The following is a 12528-nucleotide window of genomic DNA, read 5'->3' as shown; positions in this document are numbered from 1 at the left end:
CATAAGTTTCATGATTTTTTAAGGAGTTTATTTTTTACATTTTTGTGGTTGGAATATTGTCATATTTTTTGTGTTTTATTGTGATCATTGCAAAACAGTTAGGTTAATATTTCTATTTAGATATTTATACTTTTACTTGAAAAAAAACTTAATAAATATTATAAAGATAATTTTATTTGTGGATTTGATTAACAAGTAGTAACATTAACACCATGTAATATTGTTTTGTCGATATTTATGATAATATTTTTAAATTATAATTTATAATTTAATTTAATAATTATAAAAAAATATATAACTTTTTAAAAAGTGGGCTGGCCCGGCAAGCCTGTAGCCCACGTACTTGTGGGTTGGGCCGACCGTTTTCTGGCCCACACCAAAAATGGGCTAGCCTGGCCTGGCCCGTAAAATGTCAAAGCCTGTATGGGTTAGCCCGGATGGGGTGGGCTAGCCCATATTGACAGCTCTAACTTTACTACTACTATAGAAAAGGGTCATACGCATGTCCCTATGGGGTGGTCTTTAATTTTTTTGGATAATTTTTGTCCTTCCTCACTTACAATAACAAAAAAGTGGTCGAAAATACTCTTAACATCGAAATAAATAAATAAAATATTTGTATCGTAAAACAATTTATGTCTCTAATTCCTAAAGAACGAAGCATAAGTTCAATTCATAATTCATAAGTAAGGCCTTATAAAACATACTTAGTTCTTATAAAATTTACACATAAAGACATGAGTTTAGTTTTAGAATGTTATATCTTAAGAAGTTCATAACTTATGAGTTATGACTTACAAGACATAACTTAGTTTCTACGGAATTTATGTTAATAGAGGAATAAGTTCAGCCTTAAAACCCACAAAGTTATGCCTCAAGACAAAAGTTCTCTAAACTTATGCCTTACGAATTAGATAACATACAACTTATGTCGAATAAGACAAAAAATCTCCAAAATTAGGTCATAATTAAAGATACTTTGATCCATATATTTCATTAAATAAGCGATATGGACAAAAGTTAAAAAGATCACTAATTTAAGGATAAAAATTAAAGATCATCAATCCACAACAAAACTTGAAAGAAAAAGTCAAGACTATTTTCTGGTCCATATGAGACAATATATCCCAATCACATAATCAACCCAATTTGGAGCCACACAGTTGGTGAGCTCTCTCCCTTCCAGTTTGTAATTGGAGGCCTATCATCCTCTTTCCCTTTCCAACTTTTAAAGAAGAGATTTAAAGGTCAACCTCAATTGATGAGTACTCTCCCTTTCCACATTATAGGTGTTACGGTTCAAATTTCATCATATATTTTCTTTCGTACAATAAAAAATAGTTATCTATTGGAGAAATATAAGCATGCACACTCGACTTTTTTCCTACTTCTCCTTCACAACCCCTCTTTTTATTGGCCCTTACCTTACCTTACTCCGATAATTGTAAGGTTATTATTCACTTGAAAATATAAAAACAAAAAATATAAGTACCAAAATAAAAAAGGATCCGATGCACTTGTGATTAAATTATCTTCATCAAAAGAATTTAAAGGCAGAACACTATGATTTGAGGAATATTTTATATGTAATTTAAAGAAAAATGACTGACAATATTCATGTGTTTTAGTGCCGGCAAAATGAGCTCATATTTTGGTAACTCGCCCAATTCGTCCATATTTTAATGGGTTGAGTGAGTGATTTTTTACATGCGTAAAATATGGGTTGATATCCATATTCAATCCATAAAAATATGGGTAAACTATGGGTAAAATATGGATTAGCCAAATTGGGTTAAACTCCTAACTTTTATTCACTCAAAATTCATGATAATCACTAAAAAATTGTACTTCTCTTCCTTTTTATGTTCTTCTATAGAGCTAATTATTTTTCTCTCTAATTGAAAAGGTGAAGTCTTTGGCCCTCCAAAAATATATATTTTAAATGTACATTTCTTTTGTTAATTATAATTATATTTTTGTATTTGTTTAATTTTATATTGAATGATAAATAATAGTGTAAAATAAACAAATCATGTATTAGTATTGACATTGCTTAAGCCTTAAATTGCATTAAGCATGTTTTAGTCCTAAAATGCAACTATTCATTTAATTTGAACTTAAATTAAAAATATTTTCCCCTTGTTATTACATAAATTTATTTTATATTGAAAAGTTAGGATTTTTTTTTTGCCTTATATGACACAACAAAACTAAATGAAGCATTTTCAACATTTTATATGGGTAAACTAGTATTTTACCCAATCCATTTGTTAGCCAGTCCATTTTTATCCATACCAAATATGAGCGGGTTGAATTATTACCCATTTTATGTTGACCCAATTTCAACCCGTCCAAATTTGACCCAACCCGCCCATTTGCCACTGATAATGTGTTTGCATAATGCAATTAAAAGTATTATTGAGAATGTGGTTGCTTTTCCATAATTGTTAAAAGGGAAATGATTTAACAGACGCGAATCTAGGGTCTTTGTCTCTAAATATAAAATTAACAATTTGAGGGTCTTGCTATAGTCTAGTTCTATTTTTGAGGAGTAAAAAAATAATAATACTTTCCTTTAGTTATATACTTCATAGACAAATATATACTACAAGATAAGCCACCACATGAGTCTTCACGAAGGTCTTATTTTTCTTACAAAATTCACTAAGGTCTTGTTATTACTCTCTCCCTTTTATATTACTCGATCCTGATCTGACACATTCGTTAAGAAAACTTTTTACTAAATTAACCTTATTAATCATGTTTTGAAACTCTAAATTTGATAACTATTAATTTGCTAAAATGAACAAGTAAAATGAAACATATATACAAATCAAATTAAGTAAAACGGAGGGAGTATTACTTTTATAATGAGGAGGCCTTACCAAAAGTCTTTGTTAAATCATCCTCATAGTAGCACCAAAAACCTTTACAACCATGCATATTCAAAGAAAGGGAAAAATAAGAATAAAGTAAAGCCTGGAAAAAAGAGAGAACAATAATATAACATTTTTAAAAAGAAGGATGGATAAAAGTATGCAATATGTCTGCTTAATAAAACAAAAGGTACAAAGTTGTTGGCAATGTGCTTGTTATATATTTGCAATTTGCACCAATTGATACTAAAAAAAGACTTGCCATTGGCTAATAGCTCAAATTTCAAAGGTACTTTTATCCTTTGACAGAATATTATATTGAAAAGGACCAATGCACCATGTGCTCAAATTATATTATCTACTTGAAGAAAATGCCCATAGGCCAATGGTGTCTTTGTATTATAAATAGGAGGCTCATCTATACTTGGTAGAGACAAATTACATAAATAACAATGGCAATGCCTAGCTTCCCACCTCTTCTCTTGTTATCATGGTTTCTTTTTGCTCATTTCTTTTGTTTAGTAGTCATAGCAGAGAGATCTACTTATATTGTCCATTTGGACAAGTCTTTAATGCCTAACATGTTTGCTAGTCACCATCACTGGCATTCTTCTACAATTGAATCAATCAAGATTGTGAATCCTGCTTTACTTAATAGCCACCATCCTGTTCCAAAGCTTCTATATTCTTATGACAATGTATTTCATGGCTTCAGTGCTGTTTTATCTAAAGATGAGCTAGAAGCTCTCAAGAAGTCTACCGGCTTCATTTCAGCTTATAAAGATAGGTCTGTTGAAGCTCACACGACACACACCTCCGAGTATCTTAAGCTCAATCCTTCCTCTGGTCTGTGGCCAGCTTCTGGTTTTGGCCAAGATGTGGTCATTGGTGTTCTTGACTCTGGTGTCTGGCCGGAATCTGCCAGTTTCAGAGATGATGGGATGCCTGAGATACCCAAAAAATGGAAGGGAATTTGTAGGCCAGGCATGGAGTTTAATACTTCATTGTGTAACAAGAAACTCATTGGGGCCAATTACTTCAATAAAGGGCTATTGGCTAGTAATCCTGATGTGAACATTTCCATGAATTCTGCAAGGGACACTGGAGGTCATGGCACCCATGTTGCCTCCATTGCTGCTGGTAATTTTGTAAAAGGAGCATCATATTTCGGATATGCTCCGGGAACAGCAAAAGGGGTTGCACCGCGAGCTAGGCTTGCTGTGTATAAATTCAGCTTTGATGAAGGGAATGTCGCTTCTGATTTGATTGCAGCTATGGACCAAGCGGTTGCAGATGGTGTTGACATGATATGCATTTCTTATGGCTGGCGCTTTATTCCTTTATATGAAGATACTATTGCAATAGCTGCTTTTGGTGCCATGGCCAAGGGCGTGTTGGTTTCTGCATCAGCAGGAAACCTTGGTCCTGGTATGGGAAGTTTAAACAACGGAGTACCATGGATCTTCACAGTGGCGTCAGGTCATACTGACCGTTGGTTTTCAGGGACTCTGACCCTGGGAAATGGTCTAAAGATAAGGGGATGGAGCTTGTTTCCAGCGAGAGCTATTATTGATGATTGGCCTGTAATTTACAACAAGACAGTGTCTGCTTGTGATTCAGCTGAATTATTAGCTCAAGTACCGGATGCTGGACGTAGCATCATCATTTGTCGGAAGAGCGCTGATGCAGAAGAAGTCGCTAGCCAAATGAGATCTGTTGCAGAGGCTAGACTAGGAGCAGCCATCTTTATTTCCAATGATCCAGCAGTATTAAGGTCCACTGAATTTCCAAATCCTGGAGTTGTTATAACCCCCAAGGAAGGGAAACAGGTTCTCAGTTATGTTTCAACTAATACTGAACCCAAGGCCAGCATTAGTTTCCTGGAGACGCATTTGGACTCAAAGCCTGCTCCAGTTGTTTCTGCATCCTCAGCTAGAGGCCCTTCTTGAAGCTATCTGAGAGTATCAAAGCCAGACATATTAGCACCAGGAGTGTTAATTCTAGCCGCCTGGCCATCTAATACTATGGCAGCGACAATTGGTACCAATATAGAATTGGCAACTGATTACCTTCTTGAATCAGGCACTTCCATGGCTGCTCCTCACATTGCTGGAATAGCTGCATTGGTTAAAGGTGCACATCCTGAATGGAGTCCTTCAGCTATTCGTTCCGCCATGATGACCACCGCTAACCCTTTGGATAATACTCAAAAACCAATAAGAAAATCTGAGGATAACAAACCTGCTACATCACTAGATATGGGAGCTGGACATGTTGATCCTAACCGGGCTCTTGATCCAGGCCTTATATATGATACCACTCCACAAGATTATGTTAATCTTCTTTGTTCTTTGAATTTCACAGAAGAGCAGTTCAAAACAATTGCAAGATCATCAGCTAATCACAACTGCTCAAATCCATCCTCGGATATCAATTACCCATCATTTATTGCATTTTTTAGCCCAGAAGGAAACTTCACTTTTTTGGAGCAGAAATTCAGGAGGACTGTGACAAATGTTGGGAGTGCTGCAGCTAAGTATAGGGTGAAAGTGAAAGCACCAAGGAATTCAAAGGTTTCTGTGTCACCGCAAACATTGGTTTTTAGGAAGAAAAATCAGAAGCTGAGCTACAGTTTGACCATTCGCTACAAAGACGATGCACAACAAGAAGTCCAATCTGGTTCAATCACATGGGTGGAAGAGAATAGAAATCATACAGTACGGAGTCCTATTGTAATATCTCCAGAGATAGAGACCTGGTAGTGAAGGTCTTTTGCAATTTCTAAGTTTGTAACTGTGAAAAGGATTCCATCTGAAATAGCTGGATACCTGCCGGTAAAGCATGCGTACTTTGAAGTTATTGTTGAAATATAATATTTTGCCAAAACATAAGAGCATGACTTGTGCCTATAATGTATTGTGGGGTGGTAAGTACTCATTACTAGTTGTTTGTTTTTAAGCCAAAGAAAAGTGCCACCACCAAAGAGGTCTTTTTAAATTAGAGCAGTTTCAAGAATACAGATAGGGCAAGTCCTATTGTAATAGCTCCAGAGTTAGAGACTTGGTAGTGAAGCTCTCTTGCATTTTCTAAGTTTGTAACTGTGAAAAGGATTCCATCTGAAATAGCTGGATACCTGCCGGTAAAGCATGCGTACTTTGAAGTTATTGTTGAAATATAATATTTTGCCAAAACATAAGAGCATGACTTGTGCCTATAATGTATTATGGGGTGGTAAGTACTCATTACTAGTTGTTTGTTTTTAAGCCAAAGAAAAGTGCCACCACCAAAGAGGTCTTTTTAAATTAGAGCAGTTTCAAGAATACAGATAGGGCAATTCCTTTACAAACTGGTTTGCTGGAATTCAATACTTGATTGCTGAATGCTGATGAATTCCTTATGATAATCAAGCTTCTTATAGGCATGGAATGTTTTAGAACAGCTGAAGGAAAAAAAATAGAACTGCCAGATACACTTCAATTGTAGTACTGTACATCAGGTTTCCATATTGAAATGAAGTCCGGACTCGAATAGAGATGTCCACACTAGTACATCCACTAGTTGACATCTAGGGACTAGGGAGAACCGTTTAGTGTTGACTGTATTAAATTATTCATAAGTAGTACAGCTGAAACTTCTAAATTGACTAGTTGTAAGAAAACCCTAGACAGTGGCTATGAAAGAACGGATTGTGTCGAACCCGAAACAAGGTATCAAATGTTGGTTCTCAAATCCTCCTAAAAATAGGATATGTGCAGCCTGGGAAAGTCTTTCACCAGGAATTTGGTTCTGAGTAATGTGGGTGTCATTTCTTTTTATGATGACGGTGGTGTCCTTCCACTGGCTACCTCCCACTATAGCATAGTTACTGGGTATCTGTCCGCACAAAGGCTTAGGCAGATGGACTAATATGAGCGTTAGCACATATTGATCAGAATTTTTCCTCAGTCTAACCAAAGAATATAAGTTATGCATATGGAAGTCTTTCACCAAGAAATTCCTTGGTAGTATAGGCATTAGCGCATAAGCAAACCTTTTGATCTATGTGCAAAGAAATCTTTAGACGAGTAAATTGAAAGTTACCTGAGGTCATTCAGCTTTTGGATAGCTATCCTTTCAGCAGGAATCACCATATATCAACTATTTCTATGGGAGAAAAGGAAAGAGCAATTTAGATAAATAGACTAAATTTTAGCTTTTGTGATCAATAGTCTGCCTAATAGAAAAAGATTAGACAATTCATTTTCCCTATCAACAACAGATAAACATAAAGAACATGAAATATCTTGCAGCTACTTTTTTTTCGAACAAGAAAACATCATAGCAGCAGTTAAAAGCATGTGATCGATAATCTGCCTAATAGAAAAAGATTAGATGACAAATTTTCCCTATCAACAATAAATAAGCATAAAGAACATAAATATCTGAAAGCTTCCTTCTTTGAACAAGAAAAAATTATAGAAGCACTTAAAAGCATGTGATTACTGCTTACCAGTTTGATGATCCCTTTGTCTAAAATATTTGGTAGTCACCATCATCAGTATTCCTCCACCATTTATCCCATCGAGATTTTAGCGCAACTTCACTAATTGGAAATCCTGCTCCAAAGCTCCACTGTTCTTTTGAAAATGTCTTTCATGGGATCAGTGTTGTTTTGTCCAAAGATTAGCTCAAGCTCTAAATATGTCCTGGTTCCATTTCAGCTTATATAATAGAACTGACTGATGCTTTAAATAGCTACCGGGGAATCATCGTAGTTTTGAACAACATAACTTATCAAAGGAAAGGTTGTCTACCATTTAACTCAGAACAACATATAATTTTCTAATTCTCATCATAACTCAACTAAACCAATATAAATTAATCAAAACTATAGCTGGATCAGCTTGCTACCCTTTCCCGACTACCTTTGAAATCCTTTTGGTACGATACATGTATATACAAAGTTAAAATGCTTAAACAATATCAAAGGGCTTTGCTATTTATATTTGCTTCCTGTATTATGTGCATTTGGAAATTTTCATCAATATCAACCTTCAGCATAAATCATATTGTGGCTCCTATCGGATATAGGTACATACAAAGAACAAGTTATCAACAAGTATAAATTTTGCACAATCAAGAGATTTTGAAGCCATACTTCTTTTGAATTAAACAAAATAAAGCACCGATAAAGAGTGTGCCAAAAAATCTCACCACTGTTATAATTGAATTTAAAAAATAATTGTACAAATGATACTTGGTACCATAAAACTGGGAACCATTATCTATGTTTCTTCTTATTCTCGTGATCTTTGGATTCCAATCCAACGTGCAAAATCCACCCACCTGGTAAGAGAGGGATAAAAATTTAGAAAATTAGAAGATAGAATAAACTTCCGGAGAAAAACCTTAGAGCGGAAAGAACTTGTACATCAATGATCCCAAAAAGGTATTGCCAGTTCGAAAAACGAAGCACAGTGCACCAAGCATGATCTTGTTCTTGTGTAGCAAGGGCTCCAATATTCGTTGTTCAATAACTCCAGCAAGGATTTGATACCTGATAAAGGAATAAAATATATAAATGAAATGGCATGGGCCTTCCAATCATTATTTTTTTTGACATATAGAGCTCACGAGGGGGTGGGGGGTTATGTTTTTGCAGTTACTAGCTTCTTCCTTGGCTTCAAGAGATTACTCTACATTGCATTCATTTCCTTCTGTGGTTTTCTACGACCTAACTACTTATCAATACATCACAATTCGGAAGGGGAAAGTCTAGGTACATATAGGTCATACATTATTATCAAACTAAAATATCATGGATGAATTTCAACAAGTTATGGAGCAAATTTGCATAGATCATTCACAATCTGTCCTCCATAATAAAAGAGATTCCAGCCTTTTATATGCTGTAATGCTATTATGACACAGTAAGATGACAAAACCTCATAATTGTAAAATCTAAAAACACTTTGTATAGGCTTGACATTGTAAACAGACTCAAGTTCTTCTCAAGAAGTTTTTTAAACTAGGTTTAGCCACATTAACTTTATAGCAAACACAGCATAGCTAGCTTATGAGCCTTATATAGTGAACTGGTGAATCTAGGAGCTCTATCCAAAAAATGGTCATCTGTAAAATGACCAGGGATATCTCATAAGAAGATAGTGGAACGGAAGAGTAGATGTATGAAAGAAGATGATAAAGATGTTCAATTAGAAAAAGTAACTGTTTTATGGCAAGAGAACTGGCAGCAACAGAAGAAATTGTTGTTTCGTACTATAGATGAATAATCTTGAGCTGTATTGATGGGGTAAAAACAGTGAAATTTCTCCTAGTACTTCTCCATACTAAGAGATGGAAGAAGCTGATCATTATTTTGGATGACAGTAGTTCTTGAAAATGTGAAATACCTAAGGTTGCTTGAAAATGCCATGTAAACACCATAGGCAGCACTGCTAGACAGAACTGGTAGATTCTCAGCTTCACCAGCAAAAGTTTTATCAATAGCCTTCCGTGCGTTGATTAAAGTGTTTGTTACACCTGTACCAACCTGGAAATGAGGAAAAATGAATTAACAAAATACATCAAAGGTACAGCACTCTAGCTGACACTAAGCAAGCTACAGAATAGTTGAGAAATGACCACTGCGCTAAATACTCAGTTATTTACGAAGGAAGAAGTACAGTAGATCACAAACAGAAGAATGCAAGAATGCATGCACATAATCCCAAAGAGAAGATTATGCGGACAAACTCTGGTGAGCACATATGTAGACATATATACAGATAAATAGATGGAGAGAAAGAGAGAGGCATTTATAAACATACAAGTTTCGGAGGAAATAAAATATCTAAAAACAATATTGACTTGTCATTTATGTTCAAAAACAGTATCAAAAAGGAATAGATAAACAATGACATTCCACATGATATCGTTTAATGTACTACTTGAAAGAGACAGATATAGAATATCTGCTGTAAGTCTGTAACAGTGTTACTTGAAATTACACTTCTCCCATATCATGAATTAGCACTTGGTGGTAGCCATTTTCCTAATTATGAAACAGGAAACTGGAATAAGCCTCTTAAAATCAAATAAACACTTCAACAAAGATTAAGATGCTAGATAGGCTCAGTGTAATTAGTCAAATGACATCAAACACTTGAACAAAAGATTTAAAAAAATCTCAATTATGGTCCTAACTATAGGTGAAAGACAGCCTTTATGAATAAAGAGCCAGTTTCAGAAACAGTCCCTCTACCTCCACGAGTTAGTGGTAAGGTCTGCGTACACTCTACCCTCCCCATACTCCCCTTAGTGGGATATCATTGGGTATGTTGTTGTTGTTGTTTCGGTCCACTTAAATGTTGGCATTTTCTCAACTAGTGGGTATAGAGGAAGCAGATCTCAAATAGTTCTTGGTATAAATATTCCTAACAGTTGACCAAACCAAAAAAAAAGAATATGATAACAGCATAATGAGTGAAAATTAGAGTACATCTTGTGAGTTCCACAATATTTTCTTGTCCACAAAGAAGAAAAGCTCTTCACAGACTTACCAGAGATGCACCTGAACCAACTGCAAATAGTTTGGCCCCATTTCTCTGCAGGACAAGTTATGAGTACATTAAGCTTCGTAAATACATATAACTTGCAGTAAAATATGATAAACATATTATAAATTTGTCAAATATATTACCACTATGGCGCCTAGTCTCTGTAAAAATGAATAGGAAGTGCCAGACAACACCACCTGAGAACAGGATAAATGCAAAGTTCAGTCAGTTACTTGTATCGGGTAAGTAAAGGCCATCCCTTACCCCGCCAAAGGAAGAGCAAAGATTATGAAATAAAGATGTTTTAATTTCATTAATCATAAACCTGAAATGCATTGTCCGGGCAGTTGTAGAAAAGTTTAGTAAGAGGCCCAGAGCCAATTGCAAGAGAAGGACGGAGACCGACAGTAGGAGCTGGGAGCCAAACCAGCATGAAATCAGCAACAATGGCCATCACCTGAGTAAAATACACGTCACGTTGAGTCAAGTTTAGCATTTATAAGGAAATATTTACTTCTCCAGCACCAAAGAGCAGTGTCAGCAAAAGAAATTACGGCTTTCCATGATTGCCAAGAAAATTGAGGACAAAATTGTTCCCACAACCAACTGTACTAAATTTCATATCAGAATGCTTTCAGTTAGAAGTCAAGCACAAGCTGATTGTTCTTCAACAAACTACCTTATAATATGCTTAAGACGTGTTAAAATAGTCATCATTGATATGTAAATGTGAAACAAACTTGTTCTGCAGCTCTAGCTAGATAAAAATGCTTTATTTTCTTCACCCCTTAATTATTTTACCATGTTGATTAGAGCTTTAACTGGTGCAACTTCAATACTGTATTAAATATATTTCAGCCCCATTTATGGAAGAAATTGTACCACATCAGCACAGACAAAGTCCAGCTCCTTTGTGAAATTCTCCCTACGCTTCTCCAGCTCTGCAGCACTCTGAAACATAAACACGTAATTCAGCTATCCACATGACTGTTATATGTAACGAACCAAAGGTCGTTTTGCTACAAATGTTAAATGTCCCAACCTGACTAGTCATTACACTTCAAGTCAGTAGCATTCATGGAAATGGAGAAACACACACAAGAACAAAATATATACCACTGCTAAATTGAAATAAAATATATAACTCAAATTGCATGAGAATATGGTGGCCATTTAATATTTACTTTTATGTCTTTTCACGTAAACCATTTACACTACTAGATCTCTTACTTTTTTGCCTTTTTCGATAAATTCACCCTTAATCTCCTATTTTTCTGATAATATCTAATATTAGTCTCTCCTTAGGACATAGTACATGATCTACTAATTCGAACTTCTTTTCCATTTCGAGTAACTCCAATTCAAAAAGGTCAATTAATTAGCATTGGAGAATGGAAATGTTACAACATAATTATTCCATTCATTTCAAGGCTGAAGAGTAAATCTTCCAATGTATGTCGTTTGGTACGCGGGATAAGTTGAATAAATTTATACCGTCAGCCAAACGCAGTATCCCATATAAGTTAACTTCTAGAATCTAGCTAGAATGTTAATACAAAGAAATTAACCTTAGTAAAAATTCCAATGCCACACTCTATAGCAACTTTAGTTAAGAAAAGATCATCAGCCAGCAACCGTTCTCTAAATCCACCAAAGCTGAGCAGCCACCGGAGCACCGGTGACTTTTCGAGCTCCAAAAACCGGTGAATGACGGCCGGAGGTATTTTCCCGGCTTCAATTGCGGAAGCCAAGTCCTTAGGCAAGCTGTCTAATGTCCTTTCGGCTTCAGCCAAAGCCATTATTGCTTCTTTCTTGTTCCTTTCCCCTGCATTCCCGTCATCCTTTCCTCTTCCATCTCCTCCACTTCCTCCGCCGCCACCTCCGCCGCCGTCGATGTTTCCGCCGCCGTGGTGATTACTGAGAGTGGAGAATATGGGGAAGGAAGTACGAGGAGGATTAAATTGGGCATTAAGTGAAAAAGTTGAAAAATTGATTGGGTAAGTGAGGGATGAGAAACGAAAAGTTGAAGATTGGTGGCGGCTGAGAGAGGTGGTAGAGAGGTAGGAGGTGGCCGTGGCGGTGGCGATGGCCGCCATTGGGGGGGGGGGGGGGTG

The 12528-nt window shown here is 35.9% G+C and overlaps 1 protein-coding gene and 1 pseudogene across 1 annotated transcript in view; one reads left to right on the top strand and one right to left on the bottom strand.

Moving 5' to 3' along the window:
• Window positions 1-3087: 3087 nt before the first annotated feature.
• On the top strand, window positions 3088-7897 carry LOC102579618 (subtilisin-like protease SBT1.7; annotated as a pseudogene).
• Window positions 7898-8091: 194 nt separating this feature from the next.
• The window catches only part of LOC102602697 (protein RETICULATA-RELATED 4, chloroplastic), a 4687-nt gene continuing 250 nt past the window's right edge, over window positions 8092-12528 (bottom strand). The window contains exons 2-9 of the mRNA XM_006345341.2: window positions 11983-12513; window positions 11297-11365; window positions 10740-10871; window positions 10558-10611; window positions 10418-10462; window positions 9269-9408; window positions 8287-8412; window positions 8092-8201 (exon numbers count right to left, since the gene is read on the bottom strand). Of these exons, the coding sequence (XP_006345403.1) occupies window positions 8153-8201; window positions 8287-8412; window positions 9269-9408; window positions 10418-10462; window positions 10558-10611; window positions 10740-10871; window positions 11297-11365; window positions 11983-12510 (1143 nt within the window). The 5' untranslated portion in view covers window positions 12511-12513 and the 3' untranslated portion in view covers window positions 8092-8152. The remainder of the gene's footprint in view (window positions 8202-8286; window positions 8413-9268; window positions 9409-10417; window positions 10463-10557; window positions 10612-10739; window positions 10872-11296; window positions 11366-11982; window positions 12514-12528) is intronic.

Source organism: Solanum tuberosum, unplaced genomic scaffold (assembly GCF_000226075.1).
Source record: "Solanum tuberosum cultivar DM 1-3 516 R44 unplaced genomic scaffold, SolTub_3.0 scf00068, whole genome shotgun sequence".
In the NCBI taxonomy this organism is placed as follows: domain Eukaryota; kingdom Viridiplantae; phylum Streptophyta; class Magnoliopsida; order Solanales; family Solanaceae; genus Solanum; species Solanum tuberosum.
The sequence above is the reverse complement of the archived record's forward strand: the minus strand, read 5'-3'. Positions and strand labels throughout refer to the sequence as shown.